Genomic DNA, 19665 nt, shown 5'->3' with positions numbered 1-19665 from the left:
CTCAGCCTCTTGGAATACTGAATAGCTACAGAGTGTGAGAAAATTGTCTGGTGCTTACACCCTGTCATAAAAGAGCACCTTTCCACACTGACACTCTACAGCAGGGCAAGTGTTTGTAGAAGCCATTCTGATTAGCAGGCTTATTCAATCCCTGGTGGCTCACCAGGTCTCTTGTCACACTAATTAGGATATCTAACTGGTGTTGGTTGCCTTAAATGCATATTTATCCTCGTCCACAAGCATAATTATTCTTGGCTTTCTTTTTCCCCCAGCGTGTGTAAGAAGATGAAAACACACATTAAAGAAGCCAATTGTAGGTAGAAGTTTTATGGAATTTAAATTCCTAGAAATGTTGCATATGATGTTAAAAGCAGTGAAGAGTTTTTTAAAAACTTATCTTCTGTTCACACGCATGGCTATTCATAGAATTACACCTCTCCCCACCTGTTCTTTACTTTCACCTCCGAAGGTACCATCTGACAGTTTGCAGCAGGAATTTTTGAAAACACAAAGCTACCACGATCATGAGGAGTCATACATAGCACACGTTAGAGGATAAAACACATTCCACCTTTCCCTCAAGCCGGCAGTGATGGCTGATTCCCATTTGCCTCCAAGCTGCTTATTCTTGGGTTAGGTGTTGCTGTGTGCACAGGACCCCCGTGGTTCACCTCCTAGACATTCTGTAATATGTACTTCTGAAGCAAGAGACAGGCTTAAACCTGTCTGGCCATCTATTTGACAACAGTCATTACGGGAGTCCTTCATGTTAATAATGATGATGTCATGCCTGGAGAAGCCACTCACATTAACTGCTGAGCATTTAAGTAAAGATAATTATTAGAAGTGACTCCAAACCTCTTGGGTGAAGGCCTGGGGAATATTTGTGTCATGTGGCAAAGGTGCTCTCACTCCAATCAACTAGATCATTTTACCAAAGGAAGCTCAAAATTACAGATCACGTGTAATAAAAATACTCACATCACACTTCTAAATGGGATTTCTAATTAGGCTCAACTTTCCTGGAGACACAGAGAAAAAGAGGCTTTTCTCTTAGCACGTGTGTGTCCTCATATGGGCCACAGTTAGAACTTCAACACATGTCCTTGAACTGTACTCATTATGCTTAGATGAAGGGAATGGTTAGTAAACCCTGAGGGGAGCTGAGTGACAGGGTCTTAGCAGTAAAGCTCTAGGATGAACTGGGTTATTAGCTCCTTAGTTTTGGGTACATTCCAGAACAGTACTGTCCAATAGAACTTTCTGCAATGATGGAATTCTTCCATGTCTAAATAGTAGGCATCAGCTATCTATAGCCACTGAGTACTTGAGATGTGACTAGTCCTATTGAATTTTAACTTCTTAACTTAAGTAGCCATAGATGGCTAGTAGCTACCAAATTGATCACCACAGCAACAGAATCACAGAAAAGACCTTAAAGGCTTTAGTGGCATATTTTGAAACATTGGCATAAAGTGAAGTGGACTAATCCCCAAACCAGAACGAGACAATAACTTAAGGAAACATAAACTGAACCAAAGTTTTATATATGTGTGTGTGTGTAATTTTTATTTTAAACCTAAAACCTAGACATTTTCTGAAACCAGTGATGTGGGATAAATCTAAAACAAGGCACTGGTGAGTCTCTCAGGTTGAGTGGATAACTTTTACATGAACTTGTTGGTCTTCCCCACAGGAATAGGATATGACCAATATAATCAAGCCTCCTACCACTGAAGCAGCAGGTACACTGTTTTTATAGCGTAGCTTCTGGAAGTGCTCCTCAGATGGCCAGCACCAATGAACCTACCATCAGATACACACTGTGTTAAACGGATGAAGGACTTCACATTGAAATTACTGAAGAGAGTGAAGACAGCTGCATGCACGCTAGAGAACACGTGGGCAGATCACACTATTACCCAGTATTCATATTCAGGTTCTCTTGTCATTACTGCCTCATCCCTGCCAGGTTCTGGTCACTGGCACCCAGGAGACCAGACATCCCACCAAGTGTTGAAACAGAGCTTGAGCCAGACTGCATTTCTCAGTGGAGAACAGATGATCCTAACTTTCTCCACCCCATTGTTATACATTAAAATTTAAAGCTAACACACAGAGAAGCAGGGACATTGACACGAAAGTTTTAGTGACCTTACACACAAAAAAGAGAAGGTTCAAGTTTGGTTGGTGAATTTGAATGAACTCAGTTTAAGAGAGAACTTGCACCTAGGTACAGGTGGGTCATGTGGGTAATACCAGCTTCCTAACAGAGAAGCCCTGGCGAGCTCTTCCCCCTTTCCAATGTGCCACCAGTGCTGTGCTGTGTTTCCATTTCTCCTCCAAGCTCTTACTTCCTGGGTTAGGTACTGCTGTGTACGTAGGACTCTGGTGGTTCACCTCCTAGATGGTCTGTAATATGTGGTCCTGAAGCATGAGATAGGCTCGAGCTGGTCTGACCTCGGGCCACAAGTGCTAATATGTGCTACCTGATTCCAGCAAAAATCAAAGGTGTTATTTGTATCACATTTAGTACCCACATTTGCGAAATGCCTACTGTTACAAGTGTCTGTGATGATGGAGGTTCTTGTTCTGAATACTTATTAGATACTATTATTTTTTACCCCCCCAAATAAACAAAATACACTCATGTAATGGAGAAGATAGGACCATTTTCTTGATGTAAATTATAATTGGTTCTTTGATTTCTTAATTTAAATTGAACTAATGTTTATTGCATACCTACTCTGCCAGGCATCCCATGAGTCATTTTTATACACATTATTATCTCATTTTCATTCACAGAACTATCCTCATTTTTCCAAATTAAGATATTAAGGCCAGAGAAGTAAAGTAACTGGTAAAGATCACACTTTATGAGCTTGAACTTGAGCACATATTTTAACATCAGAGCCAATGCTCTTTCTGCCCATCATGCCGCCCAGCTTACAATTTTGGATTTGCAAGGTTTTGTGATGATTTATAGTCATCAAATAAGTGTACATGACTATATAACTGCATCTTCTCCATAAATGCAATCCAGTGATGTAATTAATGACCAACTAACTTTTCTTGTTTCTTTTTTTGTTTTTTTTTTAGTGCAAGAAGAGAATAATGGCCCAGTCTTTTGGAGAAGCAAAGAGCCTAGAAGGCTGAGTGAATTCTTTTTCAGGTGAGATTGTTGTTTGCAGTATGTTTTTAACTTGCTGATCAAAACTTAGTTTGCATTTCAATTTCCTTTTAAAAATGCTTTTTCTCTACTAATTTTTGTTTTTTGCACTAGAGTTATTTATTTATTTAAATTTTGGGATTTGGGGGGGGCTAACTGAGTTTGTTTGTTTGTTTATTTATTTTAATAGAGGCACTAGAGGTGAACCCAAGACCTCGTGCATGCTAAGCATGTGCTCTACCACTGAGCTATACCCTCCCTTCTCTCTACTAATGTTTCTGAATTGAGTTCTTATCTCATATATGTAATAATGAAGACGGTACTTTGGGAGAGTCTAAATTCAAGTCCAGCTAGTTACAAAGGCTAATTTTTCTCATTTCAGTTGAATATATAGATGTCATAATATAAATAAATGTCAAAGAGATTTAATGAGGGGAAAGGTCTTATTTAGTTGCGGGGAGAAGTCAAGATGCCAGATGCCAGTCGGTGAAGGAATAGCGCATGTGGTGATGGAGATACCGCAGCTGGAGGGAACAGTAGACATTCCGACGGTAGAGGCAGGAAAAAATGGAATACGTATAAATTTAAGGAGGAGTTTCCTTAGCTGCATAATGCGAAGTATGATTCTGTTACACACTTTAAGTATCTAGATTTTAGGAGGAGGGGAGCATAGGATTCTAAGAGCTCCGAGTCAGAGGACAATAGGCAAGGGGAGAATTAAGGTGGGTTGGGGCCCTGAAAGTCAGGTCACGGCACGGGGGAAATAGCCGAGTTAGGAAAACATTGCAAAATGCCGCAAAGGAGAAGTGAACTCCTATTTGGGGTGTATCACAGACCTGTGGTCCACCACGCTGTGCAATAACCTGGGTTACTGGGGAGGAGGCTTTTCCCACTGTACTTACTCTCATACCCACCTTATCTCACTGAACAATGACACACAGAGTCTCTTCTAAACCTAAATATCATTATTATAATTTTTTTTCCCACCAAAAAAAAAAAAAAATTGGTTTAGGAACCCGGGCTTACATCATACAGGCTCAGAGGAGCGTGATTTGATCTAAACCATGTTTTTATGGGTTGATGCATTTCCATTGTTACCCCGAGTGCCATAAATTTCTGGCTTCTGGGAGGAAGGATCTCTGCCTTCTTATCTCAGGGCAATAAGTGAAGTTCCTAACATGACCTTCATAGCTGGAAGTACTGAGGGAGAGGCAGTGCCAGTGGATAGCCATCCACATGCTCTCAGATCCAATATTCTTTATTTCATGTTTGGTATATAATGCCCCAATTTTTCTAGACCACTCTGAGAGCCTCATTGTTTTCTTCCAATTTAGAAAAATAAAAGAGATTTCTAAGTAATGTATGCAGTAGTTGTTTCAGGTTATTGCGGAGGTTAGAACTCTGCTAAAAGTGGCAGAAGTCCAACTTAGGTTAAAAGGGGAATTTATTGGAATTGCAGGGCGACTCATGCATGCATTCAATTAGATGTATATAGATTCATTTAACATTCATTCAGCAGATATATAGAGATACAGACCTAACTATAGATACAAATGTGTATCTATCTATCTGTCTGTTAAATCTGGCATATTCTATTTTCTGGGTTCTGTGTTTGATGTTAGCTGTGCAATGGTGAGCAAAATCAGCCAAAGTTAGAAACCACACCATAGAAATGCAGGAATGGTGAGAATGAAATTGGATTCAGGCATCACTGGAACTGGGGACCTGCAGCCATAGAACTTTGTCTTTGTCTCCTCTGATGTTTGTGGAACTGCTTAATTTTCTCTCACTGAATAATACCACGTCCTCTAGTGGATAGCAAACAAAGTTACCAACTGTCTTAAATTCACTTCTTACTGCTCCCACCACCACCCAAAGGCTAACTCACACACTTTCTTGCATCAAATTAAAAAATCCTGGGAAGATCTCTGATGCCTAGTTTGAATAAATGACTCAGTGCTGAAAAATATCCCCCACAGCCAAGAGGTTTAAAAACACGGCAGCTTCCAATATCGCTAATTACTAGAGAAATGCAAATCAAAACTACAATGAGGTATCACCTCACACCACTCAGAATAGGTATCATTAAAAAGTCTACAAATAATAAATGCTAGAGAGGGTGTAGAGAAAAAGGAACCCTCCTACACTGTTGGTGGGAATGTAAATTGGTGCAGACACTATGGAGAATAGTATGGAGGTTCCTTAAAAAACTAAACATAGACTTACCGTATGATCCAGCAACCCCACTCCTGGGTATATATCTGGCGAGAAAACTTTAACTCGAAAAGACACATGCATCCCAATGTTCACAGCAGCACTATTTACAATGGCCAAGACATGGAAACAACCTAAATGTCCATCAACAGATGACTAAAGATGTGGTATATGCATACAGTGGAATACTATTCAGCTATAAAAAAGAATGAAATAATGCCATTTGTAGCAACATGGATGGACATAGAGATTATCACATTAAGTGAAGTAAGTCAGACAAAGAAAGACAAATATCATATGATGTCATTTATATGTAGAATCTAAAAAAAATACAAATTTTATTTACAAACCAAAAATAGACTCACAGACATAGAAAACAAACCGCAGTTACCAGGGAGGTGTGGGGGAGAGGGATAGATTAGGAGATTGGGACTAACAGGCACACATTACTATATATAAAACAGATAAACAACAAGGACCTACTGTATAACACAGGGAACTATACTCAATTTCTCGTAATGAGTTGTAGTGGTCAAGAAACTGAAAATATGTATGTATATGTATCACTGACTTGCTTTGCTGTACACCTGAAACTAACATTATAAATTGACTATACTTCAATAAAAAAATAAGAATTAAAAAAAAAAAAACAACCCAAAACATGGCAGCTTCTGTGTGCTCCATGTGTGGAGGGGAGGAGTGGTTTCCAAATAAAGGTGGGGGTGGTGGAGTTAGGTCTACACTCCCATAGTTTTCCAGTACTGTCATCTTCATAATCAAATATTTGAGTCAAAAGTGTAAGCAAAAGGCAGGCTAGGATAGAACACACTAATTAGAAGACTAAAGAATGTTATCATGTACAGAGCTTTGAAACACCTCCAAGGTGTAAAGTTTTAGGCCTAATTATGAGAAGCTGCAGGTTGTAAGGAGGATGAGTTATCTTGGGACATCAGACTTAACATAAATATGATGACTTTTCAAGGCGACAGTCAACAACAGGCCTTTTAACACCTAAGGGGTAGAAAACAGATTAGTGACGATGTCTGATAATGAGATTCAGTCCTTAGGTTTCTCTATCTGTAGTGCAGTTCTTCATTAGTGGATAGCTCCACATACTCATGCATTTTACAGGAGAAAACCCAAGTAGACATCTCACCAAAATGTTCTTTCAGGGAAAGTTTATTGTGATCTAAAGCTAGGCGTGGGGTGGAGGGGAAGGAGTGCCTACTGCTTGCAAGTATAAAAAAACACAGAGATCAATCGAACACTTCTAAAATGTGGCACGGTTAAGAGTTATATTAATTTAATTGAGTTCACCTTGAATAATCCGAAAGGAAAAAAGTGACAGTGCTGAGCCCTCAGTCCAGATCTGCCAAGCTCACACCCACCAGGATGGATTTTGATCTGAGTTTACATCTATTTATAGCCTCTACTGATATTTGGCTAATGAAAACTTGAAAGCAGATTTTCTAACCAACAGCACATGGCAAGTAGAGGGATGAACTGTTGGAGACACTGATCTGTTTGATAAATAGAATCAGAGCTGACCAGCGTGGCATACTTATGAAATGAGAATGTGTTGCACTTAATTGTACATTATTAGCAGAATAGAAGGGGGAAAAACCACCAAGAAGGTGAACCTTATACTTTTCTCTAAGAAGAAGTATTTCTCAGCAGAAGGTAGAAAAAGGGAGCTGTGAGGGGGAGGGTACAGCTCAGTGGTAGAGCACATGCTTAGCATGCACAAGGTCCCGGGTTCAACCCCCAGTACCTCCATTAAAAAATAAACAAATAAACTTAACTACCTCCCCCACAAAAAAATTAAATTAAATTTTTTTTTTTTTAAAAAAGAAAAGAAAAAGGGAACTGTATTATTCTTCTCTGTGTAGTAGATAAAAACATGCAGCCTCTTCGATGTCTTGTAATAACCTATAATGGAAAAGAATCTGAAAAAGAATATACGTGTGTGTGTGTGTGAATCCCTCTGCTATACACCAGAAACTAACACAACATTGTAAATCAACTATACTTCAATAAAAAACAAACAAAGTCCCCCCAAAAAAACAAAAAAAGAAAAAAAACACATGCAGGCTTTGGTGCCACACTGACTGACTTCAAATCTGGACTCTGCCTTAGACTATTTAACCTCCCCAGGCTTCACTCCTCATAGGCAGGATGGGGATCACAACAGCATTTGTCCCACAGGGATGATATGTAAAGGGTTCAATCATGTACAGTTAACCCTCGAACAACACGGGTTTGAACTTTGCGGGCCCACCTACACGCAGATTGCTTTCAATAGATACATACTACAGTATGACACAATCCTTGGATGCGGAACCTCGGATCCGGAGGGGTGACTGTCAAGTTATGGGTTGATTTTCAACTGTGTGGAGGGTCAGCAGCTCTAATCCCCGCATTGCTCATGGGTCAACTGTACATGTAAAGTGCTTAAACCGTGTGTGCCACTCAGTGAGTCCCTATTAAACTTAGCTCTTTTGTTACTGCTGATTATCTGTAGTCAGTCACGGAGCAATAATCTATTTAGCATCCTCAGAATCCTTGATCAAGCCTTGGAACAGAATAACTTTTCTCTTTTCTACTCTCACTAATAAATACTATGATATTTAAAAAATAAAAATGCTAGTGTGCAGTACTTTGGCATGAGGCACCATCTATATTAATTTCTAAGAATTTCCTATGCAATAGGTTTATGTATTTCTGTTACAGGACCAATTCCTGTGTTTATGGGTGTAAGTAGATGAATTCAGGATGTTTAGAAACTCAAGAGGACTCAAGGCCTCCAACAGCTGTTATTATAATAAGCCCTTAATTCTTGATATTTCTCAAAATGGACTCCCAAAACATTAAATAGATATATTCTCTTGCACATAATTTGCTCATAGTTTACAATTATTAATAAATATTCACTGATAAGTTATACATTTATAAAAATAAAAAAAAAATACTGAGTTTGGGGTAGAATCAATATTGATTTTTCTCTCCCTCACTCTCTCCCATCCTGTTTGAAAAATTTCTCTGGGACATATTACTCAGGAGCAGAACTACTTTGTACATTCTACATACTAATTTGCTTATTGGTTTTAGACATTAAAATATCTCTCCCTGTGTTGTCATGTTGTCATGTACCTATTAGCTTTGTCTGTGTGGTGGCTTACTGAGTAGAATTTTAATTTTGATGTAATAAAATTAATTAAGATTTAATTCTGGCCATGAGGGAGTAAGCAGATTTTACCCCAAGTAAGAATTCTGAACAGAATGCATACAGCAATTGATTTCTTGATTTCAAAAAATTAACATTTTCCATAGAATTTAAACAAGACCCAGAGTCAACAATAGCTGTATATTTTCCTCGAAAATCTGTTTTAGCTGAGTCATATGTATTTTGACATGTATTGCCATTCAGTTTCGAGTATCTCTTAATTTCCTCTGTTATTTTGAGCAGTTTGAATTCTTTGAATTTATCTTCTTTGGGATTATCTTCTTTGGACTGTGACTTTTAACCTGATGATTTCAGCCTTAAGGAGTTTATCTGTGCTTGATGCAGAGGGAAAAATGATTTATGCATACTTTTGATTCTGGAATTCTCTTTCCCACTTCTCTCATTGCTTTCTCCTTTGCAGCTAGGCTCTCTCTAGAGATACACAGTCAGCTCATTAGAAAAACAGTTGACTTTTAGCAACTTAGTTCTGCAAATATGAAGTTGACATGTGCAAATTCAAGGTTCTAGAACTCTTGCTTAGTGATGAACTACTTTTTATAAGAATGGATACTATTGAATTTCAAACGAAAAATACAGCTCAGCTTTATGAGTTGGCTTGCTTAACTGGTAAAGCTACGATATCCATGGCATTTTAATTTATACTGCCAAAAAGTAATCTTTTTTAGAAACGCTTTTAACTCTAAAATACTAGATTTTTCATGCAACTGAGTAAGTAACAGTCACTTCTGTAACTACCTGAAATCATTTTGCTGACCTTTCACATGAAACATATGTTGTGCCTAAAAATGAGTGTTTTAACATAATTTCATAACATTGTCTAACATAAGCTGTGCACTGATAATTTAACTTTCTTAATTTTCATAGAGAAAATTTTAGAAAATCTTATTCTCAAGAATAAAGAAAAGCCATTACTTGCAAGAGGATTGGAGTATGTACTGTCTATTTCTGGGCTAGACATATTCACTGACCTGAAAATCCTAGTGTGAGCATCTTTTATTCTTAGATACTTTGATAGCACTGTTACATAATGCTAGGATCCTATGAAGAAACAGGGTAATGTAAACTAATCACTGAGTGGCATTCAGGGATTGTGGGTCCTACACAGTCATTTGTTCAGCTGTGTGTTTAAAGCCTGGCCATGCTGTTGCCACTCTCCAGGCAGGAAGACTGCAGGAAGGAGGGGTGCTCTTATGCTTCCTTTCCAGATCACACTCTAGGACCACAATGCCAGTGTGCACATCCTTAAGCCTGAAGGTTTGGCAGGGGATGGCTGTTTAAGGCAGCTGGAACTTGGAAGAGTGAACTGGGGTGAGCACCTGTGTGCACGTGTGTGTGTGCATGCATGTGTGTCCACACATCTAGGGTCAGCGGAGGAGGGAGCTCAGGGTCAGAACTCAACACAGTTCATAGCACTGTACAGATAATGAATGAATTTTATACCTGTTTCAAATTAAGAACTAATAAAAACAAAGTGGTTTTCCACTTTCATGGAGGTTCCAGTCTCATAAGGGAGATAAGCTACTTCAATATAAAAATGATAAACCAGCAACTCAAGGCAATATAGGATAATATCCATAGCTAGCACCTATTGAGTATTTCCAGTGTTAAAACACATTGCATGTATTTTCTTATTTAATCCTCACAGAAACTCTATGAGATTGGTTCTATCATTGTTCCTATTTTAAAATTAGGAAATTGAGGCTTAGGTCAATCAAAGTCACATAACCACTGAGTGGCAGAGCCTGAGGTCCTCAGGTTATACCCCTATGTCCTCAGATTATTTTGTGACCTTATGATGCCCTGCCTTCTCCTATATCTTACACTCTGCAACTTCTTAGCCTCTACTCGCTTTTTTTGTGCTGCAGAGAAAAGAAACAGGTCAGAGTGAGCTGGCGAGAACAGGGAAGGTAAAAGAGGGGGCCCAGGACTGATTCTGAAAAAAGTGTTGATGCTATTGGGATGAGACAGGAAGAATCAGAAGAATATGAGCAAAATATGAAACGAAGAAAACACCATTAAAAAAAGCTCTCTTCATCTCTCCATATGAATAGTTTTTTTCTTTACAGGATCCATTAGGAAAATCAAGTTTCAAAAGTAGAACAAAAAGTCCTTTCCATGAGAATATGGGGCTCTGTGAAGGAACGGCAAAATGCTTTAGATACAAAAAATACTTCTTTAAGTGACATAAGGTAGAATTTTCTTTCTGCAAGCAGGGAAGTATACTGAACAATGTGCTCTACCTCCCCCAGGTATGATCAATGGTCAGTAGCAGGTCAGAATAAATCACTCCTTTCTCTTAAGGAGTATTCCTTTTATGCAAAGACATTTACTTTCAGACTCTTAAAAGTGCTGCAGTTGGGCCATTGGGTTCTCTTTGTTCCTTACCATTAAATTCTGAATATTGTGTTTAACTCTAAATTCTACCTGACAGGTACCACCAAGAGAGCAGCACACCATCCAAGGACTCAACTCTCGGCCCTCCTTCTGACCCCAAGAAGCTGTCCCTTCATGGCCAAAGTGCCTGTCGACCCTTACCTACCCCCTCCAGGAGGAGCTATCAGTCCACCTCAGCCACTGGCCAGGCTGTCAGTGTGCCACTTTGCACAACAAACACAAAAGAACCCCAGGGATTTTCAGATCACAAAGACTCTCTAAGTGAAATCTCTTTCAAGTGCAATGGGAACGGAAATGAGTTTTACTTAGGAAATTCCTCCCCAGCCTCCCCTTTACAGAGCAACCCAAACCTAGAGAAAAAGGAGTCAGAACTTCATTTGTACGTTATTTCCACCACCTCATCAATATTTCTGCACTTAAAAAGTTCATGGAACAATTATATTATAGTAAGTGTCCTCCTAAGTTAACCTTGATTTGAGTACTGTGTTTTAGGGTACCCTTCCCTGCCCTTCCTCCCCATTTTGGAAATTTAACTTTGGAATTTAATAATTCCAATTGTGTAAGACACAAGGCACTGGACAATTAAGGAGATGATTTTATTCAGGCTATTGCAATAGGGAAAATGCTCATTAATGAAAAGTGTCTTAAAGAAAAGGAGATGGCCCTGAGGTTTTCTAAACGCAGGTAATAAACAAGGAAGTCATCAGTGAGCCTCATGGGAATTATGAGGAAGGATGGAGATAGGTCTTATCTTGGAATTTCTGTGAGCAGGGTGGTCTTTTGCAGTTAGGTGGGGTGATTTCTCAACCATTCTGCTTTCAGAGAGCACAGAGCTCAGATAAAGTTCAACATTATCAACATGTTTCTGTATTCCCTAGCTGCACTATTGAAAGTAGGTTCGTGGGAGTCATTGTCATAGGATCAGATAATTTTATAGAGATCTCCTGGTCTGTGTCCCTTATTTTATAAATGAGGAGACTGAAGCTCAGAAATTTTAAGTGACTGACTTGATATTATATAGTAAGTTTAGGGGCAGAGTCAGAACTCTCATTTAGGAATCTTTTTATTACACTAGGATCAGTTTTAAAATAAGTAATTTGCTAAAAGAATAATATGACTCTTTTTTAGTTATCTTCAGTGACACATAATTTTTATTATTGATCTTCCAGAATGATAATATTAAGGAATATGACAGATTCTTTTCACTCAGAAGAAGCTAGGAAGCAAGGGGATTTATAAGTGGCCCAAAATTGTGAAAGATTGCAAGACAACTCTAATTTTTTTCCCAGAGCACAGTTCAGAATATTTAATCTTTAAATTAAATGTTGAAAATTCCTCCCTAAAATTTTAAACAGCTTTCTCCAAATTAAGAATGCGAATGAATCATAAATAGAGGGAAAACCCTGCTCTACTAACAGAAGGCCTCACACGTTCTAACAGAAAACCCAAAACTTAAGTTGACTTTTAAAAGTCTACTTAATACTTCAAAATAACCGTTGATGCTTCCCTGAATTAACTAACTCCCAGTTTTAAGTACTACTTTTAAATTCTGCAGCAGAAGCATGTTTGGGGCAAGCCAGGCCAACGCATAGCCCTTCGAATAGTAACAGCAGTAACAAATAACAGACACGTATTGTTAGTAGCAGTAGGAACTGTTCTGATGCTTTTTATATATTAACTCATTTAATCTGTTGACAGTCTTATGACGTAGGACTGTTACTCTCATTCCACAGATGAGGAAACGGAGGCACAGGGAAATCAAATGATATATTCAAGGTTGTACAACTAATATACAGCTGGGATTTGACCCCAGATACTCTGATTTTTTCCCTATGACTACTGAAATAAATGCAGGTGGGGGGGTAATCTTTATGAGTTGGTGGATGTTATTATTAAAAACAATGTTCTATTCCTTGAAAGATGGAAAACAAGTAAATATTTCATATAGAAATGATGAATCAATCAGGTTAGCATTCATTCTAGTGAGAATAAGATATTAATTCAATATAAACATTTTAAGAGTTGCGACTTTTCTGTGACATTGAATTCTTTCATCAAGTTGGTCACTTTTGGTTAGTCTTGGTGCTGTCTTCATAAGTTTTAGGGAACTGAAAAAAAAAATAATATCCTAAATCAGTCAGACTTATCTTGGGTAACTGACCTCCTGTGCCTTGAGATTTCCTTCATGTTGAGGTATGCAGATGCTCTTGGGAAAAGAAATTAGACGTCTTAACTCTCAGTATACTTTCAGGTAAAATTAACCTAAACCATCCAGCTAGAATTTAGCACTCACTCTGATTTTAACTGTTTCCAAAGAGTCAGTAACCTATTTTATCTATAACTTTCACCAAAAGTAATTATACCTGAATTGTTTAGCATCTTAAATTCTACAGAGACAAAATATGGCAATTCTTTGCCCTTAATATGTTGTGAAGATAACTGCAGAAAGCTAAATAACTAAGGAATATTCTCAAATTAAAATTCAAGATTTAAGGCAAGAATAAACATTTGGAGAGGGAAAAAAGGCAGGTTTTTTTTTTTTTTTTAAATACATACAGCAATGACAAAAATAGTAAGAAAAAGCACATTAATTCCCTCCCCTCCGCCACTCACCTACCACCCTATTCTGTAATCAAGGAATAAGCCGGGGGAAGCTTGTTTGGAGTTGTAAGTCAGCAACATTTCAGAAATTCCTTCTAACCTGTCTGTTAAGCTTCAACATAAATAATTATTTAGAGAATCTGCTAAACACTACATGCCCATTTGTTTCAAGACCCAGGATGAGTGGGAAATGGCGACACTAAAGATTTAAGGAAAAAATAACTCCATTTATGGGGGAATAGCTAATGAAATTATTGTGTATCTTGGCTATGGAATACTAGATAATCATTAAAAAGACTGAAGTCAGTCTGTATACATAGACATGATAAACTGTCCATCATGTATTAAATGAAAAAAAATTACAGATTAATATATGTGATATGATGTAGCTAGTACTAGTTACATATTATAAAAATATATCATCTAATGTGTAAATATTACAAATGTATATATTATAATTAATATGTTTTTACATGTCTGAAAGAATATAACAGTAAGGTATTCTGAATATTGTGATAAGAGGGGTAGGGAACTGTTATCATTTACTTTATGCATTTCTGTACTGTTTGATTTTGATAGATTATTTTATTTTTTATTGAAGTATAGTCAGTTTACAACATTGATTATTTTATTTTATAATGAGCAAATGTTATGTTTAAAACTTAAAAAATATATATATAACAGAAAAAATCCTCTGTGGTATTATTAAATGCTCGAATGAGTTACATGAACAAATCATGTACTGAAGAAGGGATTAAACAATAGATACATGACATTGACTAAAAATAGGAAGCACTGATTTTCAGTAAACAAAAATTCTAACCATTCCTACTTTTTTTCTCTTTCAGAAAGCTACTCTTTTACAAGATCCCCTCTATGTTAGTGAGCTCAGTCCTGCTACTGGAAGTCAAAAGCCATATAGGTAAGGAGTGATGACAGGACAGAGTTGCGTGGGGGGGGGGTTGTTCTCTTTCTTTGCCTCTCCTAACTCTACGTACTGCTGACCGTCACATTTATATATACGGCAACTCTCTGCCTGGAATTGCAGATACAGTTACCCACTGGACATCACTTCTTGTATGTTTCACAGGCGCCTCAAAGTCAGCATATGCAAAACAGAACTCAGCATCTTCCTTCTGGGACCTGACCTTCCATCTGTGTTTCCTAACACGGGGCATGATGTCATTTTCTCCAGATAGCCTAAGCCAGAGTCCTGGATGCCTAGAGCATCACCCCCCATATCCAGCCAATCACCACATGATTTAGTGTACTCATTGAATGTCTTTGGATAACATCCACTTCTTTCCACTGCTGCCTGCTCAGGCCCAGTTATCTCTGTTCTGGGTTCCTACAGTATTTTTCCAGCTGGCCTCTGCCTTGTTCTTGCCTCTCTATACCATGCTGCAGTACAACAGAGGAATTTTTCAGAAGCACAAATCTGTTTGTGTAATCCCTCCTTTAAAGCCCGTAAATAGCTCCCCATTGCTCTTAGAAAGTCTACACTCTATAACAGCTTATACAAATCTTCCTGATGTCTCTTTATTTTTCCATCCTCAACTAGTGTGCTCCCCGCACTCCTGCCCTAAGCTCCTGATCCAAATGAACTCGTGGTTCTCAGAAAGCTCCCTGTTTATCTGCTCTCTGTTTATCTGACATGATGGCTTCTATTTAAGAATCCTACTCTCTTCTCTCCTTCCCCTTCATAAAAAACTTCAGCTCCCCAAGTCTTAGCTTACTCTCCCTTTGTCTAAAAATCATTTCTCAAAACTAAGTGAAGAGGGCCCCTTTATAACATCCTGTGCCTACATACCTTGTGGCACTGTCCAGTCTGTATGATGGACTGCTTGTTTGATTACGTGCTGTCCTATAATGCAGTATGCTCCTTAAGGACAGGGACTCTATCTTGATCACCAGCATATAGTAGGCTACCAATAAACCTTTACAGAAGGAAGGAAGGAAGGAAGGAAGGAAGGAAGGAAGGGAAGAAGGAAGGAATGAACAAGATAAGATAGAGGCTAGGACCTTATAGGCAAGGCTACGGAGTTTGGATTTTATCCAGACTTCACAGTTCTATTACGTTCTCATCACAGTCTGCCTTATATTGAAGTAGTTACTTGTGATGTGACTATTTCTTCCAACAGACTGTGAGCCCCTAGAAGGCAAGGAGTATGTCTTATTAATTTTTTAATTTTTCTTACTTAAAATAGTGCTTTGCATTCACTCCATGAATTGATGGTGCCAATGATTCTGATAGTAAGTAAAGTCATGGGCAAGTTTTGAGAGATTTATGACAGTGACATATATTGGGAGTCATGTAAATGAACTAAGGGTAAGTTTAATTTTAAAAGATTTATGTTCATTCCCCACTAAACGGAACCTAAGTTCCGTGGAAGAATGACTGATTCTAGGTCTGGGGCAGGAAATACACAAATGAGTCTGAAACAGTAATGCGGCCCTGACTAAAGGATACAGGAGCCTATGTGAAGTGGCTCCAAATAGCCAAAGATTGAAAAATTTGAAAGTCAGAAAAAAATAATGAATGAGATGGCTGAAACACAATGAATATATAAAAAATTCCAAAGTGTATAATGATGCATCATAGAGAGAAAGTCCTGCCTCCTACCCTTCCCCAGAAAGAAATAAAAATGCACTGAACTCCATTGGAAGTAAATAGGGCACTAACTCATTTCTCTGCAAATCAAGCAAACAAGCGGAAAGAATTAAGCATTATCCTGCCTTTCCTGCATAAACAGTAATTAGTTCAGGGTAACCAAGTAGCCCAAGTTGATGAGCTGCAAATTCCATTTTACAGAATTCCAGCTAATGAAATGTGGAAGGGTTAATAGAATAAGAAAATTACCATTTTTTCAACCTCTGATGATATAGTAGATTCATGCAGTGATCCTCGATGGATGAAACCATTAGATAGAAAGGTGAAGTGGAACTTCAGAATGGAGGGGTCATGTTGTAAATAACTAAACCCACTGGTCAGTCTCAGCATCCCTTAGGTAGGATGTTATAATGAGACACTTAAAACTTTTGTACCTCATTGTTTGATGCAGTATGAAACACACAGCACCACCTATGACATATCTTTGTTCAAACAATTAAACTTAAATCTAACTTAAAAGTGTGGGTACGTCAGCCTTAAGAAGGAATGAAATTCTGACACATGTGACAACATGGATGAACCCTGAAGAAATTATGCTAAGTGAAATAAGCCAGACATAAAAGGACAAATATTGTGTGATTCCTCTCATATGAGGCACCTAGAATAGGCAAATTCGTAGAAACGGAGCAGAATAGAGGCTACCAGGAGCTGTGGGGAGAAGGGAATGGAGCCATTGTTTAGTGAGTGCAGAGTTTGTTTGGGAAGATGAAAAAGTTCTGGAAATGGATAGTTGTGATGATTGCACAACATTGTGTATGCATTTAATGCTGCTGAACTGTACACCTAAAGATGGTTAAAATGGTAGGTTTTATGTTACGTATATTTTATTTCAAAATTTTTATAGGTGTGTGTGTAAAAGGTAATAGATAAAACAAGATTGGCAAAATGTTGAAAATTATTGAAGCTAGGTGATGGGTATGTGGGGGTTTCTTATACGCTCCTCTCCATTTTTGTGTATGTTTGAAAATGTCTATAGGAAAAGTTTTTAAAAGACTTAAGAAACATAGCAAGCAAATATAACAATTATCTTATTTAGATCTTGATTCTAACAAACCAAATATAAGAAGACATTTTTAAGACAACAGAAAACATTTGAATATGGACTGAGTATTAGACAATACCATAGAATTATTGATAATTTTGTTGGGTGTGATAATAATGATTTTGCAAGGAAATGTTTCTTTAATTTTGAGTTAGGTTCTGAGGTATATAGGGGTTAAATAACAATGTTTGGGATTTCTTTTTCAAAAAGATGGTTATACAGGTAGCTTAGAATTTCTACATGCTGTCATATGTCTACTTTAAAAAAGTATCAGTTTTAATGTTGGTGCTATATTATATGTAAAGTGATCATAAAGCTAACTGTGTAATAAAACAGGCTGTAACTTTGTGTTATCCCAGAAAGCAAGGAGAGTTCTGCCACTATTTTGACTCAGGAAAAGCATATTCTTGCAAAGTTAATTTCTGAAGGCAACATATTTATAATATAGTAATTTAATGCACCATGAAGGATGCAAGTATATGCACAAGATACACGAGAAATGGTTTCTTTCTGTGAGGCATCTTTGGTTTAAAAGGAATAGGTGTTCTTTGGGTTTTCAAATTCAAAGGCATTTTCACAGTTGTGAGTTCTGTAATCTGACCATTGTGAACATATACACAGTGCTTCTGAGATAATGTATGAAAGGCCTTTCCAGCTGTAAAGCATTATACAAATGTAAAGTACTACTTACATCAAATGTCTGGAAAAGTGAAAAAATATAGGAGAAATAGAGCCTATCATTAGATCAAGAATCCTCTTGCCACATTATTTGGGAGAATTTGTGTTTTCCAGCTCATGAAAATAAGGAATATCTGTTAACATTAATATAAAATTTCTCCTTATTCCTGAATGGAATAATGGAGTCTTTTGGCAGTAGACTTTTTCTTATTTAAATTAGTCAAAGGAAACTTGTCATCTATGTAAAAGCAAATATTCTCTGAATTTTCAAAGAAAGTGTGATTATACATAACTTCTCTGTAGATATACAGGCTACTGAACCTAACTTGAATTTATGAGTTATATGAGACCTCAATTTCTATACGAATTGATTTTTAGTATGAAGTCATTAGTGTGCTTTTTTCTTATGCAATTTTTTTTGGCCTTTTGAAAAAAAATAGTTTGGTATTAATATCTATTGTCATAGGTGTCAAAAGATAAAAACAGTCTATTTCTATATGGATCTTAGCAACTTGCTGGCTCCTAATGGGAAAAACTGGAAAATCAATTTTAAATTGTTATGCTGATATTGTATTTTTTCTAAGCTTTTACTTTTCTAAGCTCATTTGTTTGTGAAAACTACCTTTGTACTGGGTTTTTCTTTTTAGTTCTAAGAGAGTAAAGTTTGTGGTTATTTTTAAAATGAAGTGTGGCAGTAATTAACAGTGGATGCATAGGGAAGCAGGATTCAAAGCTCATTCCTATTTTATTTAGATAACATTTATGAAACACTTACTGTGTGCTAAGCACATGCAGTAACTAAAGTATCAGAACAGCACAATGGGATAGGTACTATCATCACCCCCATTTTACAGATGAGGACCTTGAGGCACAGAGAGACCAGGAAACTCGCCTGTGGTAACTAGCCAGTGGAATAGGGGCAGATCTAGGATTCTGATCAGCCCATCTGACCCTGCCCCCATGCTCATAATCATGTTCTTCCACCTCTATGATTGCTATCACTGAATTATTTTTTTTTAATTGAGGTATAGTTGATTTACAATAGTATATTAGTTTTAGGTGTACAACATAGTGATTCACAATTTTTAATGATTATAGTCCATTTATAGTTACTATAAAATATTATATTCCCTGTGCTATAAATATATCCTTGTAGCTTAATTATGTTATACATAGTAGTTTGTACCTCTTAATCCCCTATGTCTGTCTTGCCCCTCCCCACTTCCCTCTCCTCACTGGTAACCACTAGTTTGTTCTCTGTATCTGTGAGTTTGTTTCTTTTTTGTTACATTCACTAGTTTTATTTTTTAGATTCCACATATAAGTGATATCATACAGTACTTGTCTTTCTCTGTCTGACTTATTTCAACTAAGCATAATACTCTCCAGGTCCACCCATGTTGTTGCAAATGGCAAAATTTTCATTCTTTTTCATAGCTGAGTGGTATTCCTGTGTGCGTGTGTGCGCGTGTGTGTGTACACTACAACTTTATCCATTCAACCATTGATGGACACTAGGGTTGCTTCCATATCTTGGCAATTGTAAATAATGCTGCTGTGAACACTGGGGTGGATGTGTCTTTTCGAATTAGTGTTTTCGTTTTCTTCAGATATACACCCAGGAGTGGAATTGTTGAGTCATATGTTGGTTC

General features: G+C 37.4%; 2 protein-coding genes across 5 annotated transcripts in view; one reads left to right on the top strand and one right to left on the bottom strand.

Annotated features, from left to right (window-relative positions):
* The window catches only part of XPOT (exportin for tRNA), a 134129-nt gene that overhangs the window by 63201 nt on the left and 51263 nt on the right, over positions 1 to 19665 (bottom strand). The window lies entirely within an intron of this gene.
* Positions 1 to 19665, top strand: part of C12H12orf56 (chromosome 12 C12orf56 homolog) — a 68597-nt gene that overhangs the window by 23781 nt on the left and 25151 nt on the right. For all 3 annotated transcript variants that reach the window (XR_012510639.1, XM_074375068.1, XM_074375067.1), the window contains exons 3-5: positions 3100 to 3172; positions 11059 to 11467; positions 14471 to 14544. Coding sequence is in view for 2 of the 3 variants with exons in the window: in XM_074375068.1 (XP_074231169.1) it covers positions 3100 to 3172; positions 11059 to 11467; positions 14471 to 14544 (556 nt within the window). In the remaining variant the exon portion in view is untranslated. The remainder of the gene's footprint in view (positions 1 to 3099; positions 3173 to 11058; positions 11468 to 14470; positions 14545 to 19665) is intronic.

The sequence above is a fragment of the Camelus bactrianus genome, chromosome 12 (assembly GCF_048773025.1).
Source record: "Camelus bactrianus isolate YW-2024 breed Bactrian camel chromosome 12, ASM4877302v1, whole genome shotgun sequence".
Classification (NCBI taxonomy): domain Eukaryota; kingdom Metazoa; phylum Chordata; class Mammalia; order Artiodactyla; family Camelidae; genus Camelus; species Camelus bactrianus.
This window is presented reverse-complemented; position numbering and strand designations above follow the sequence as displayed.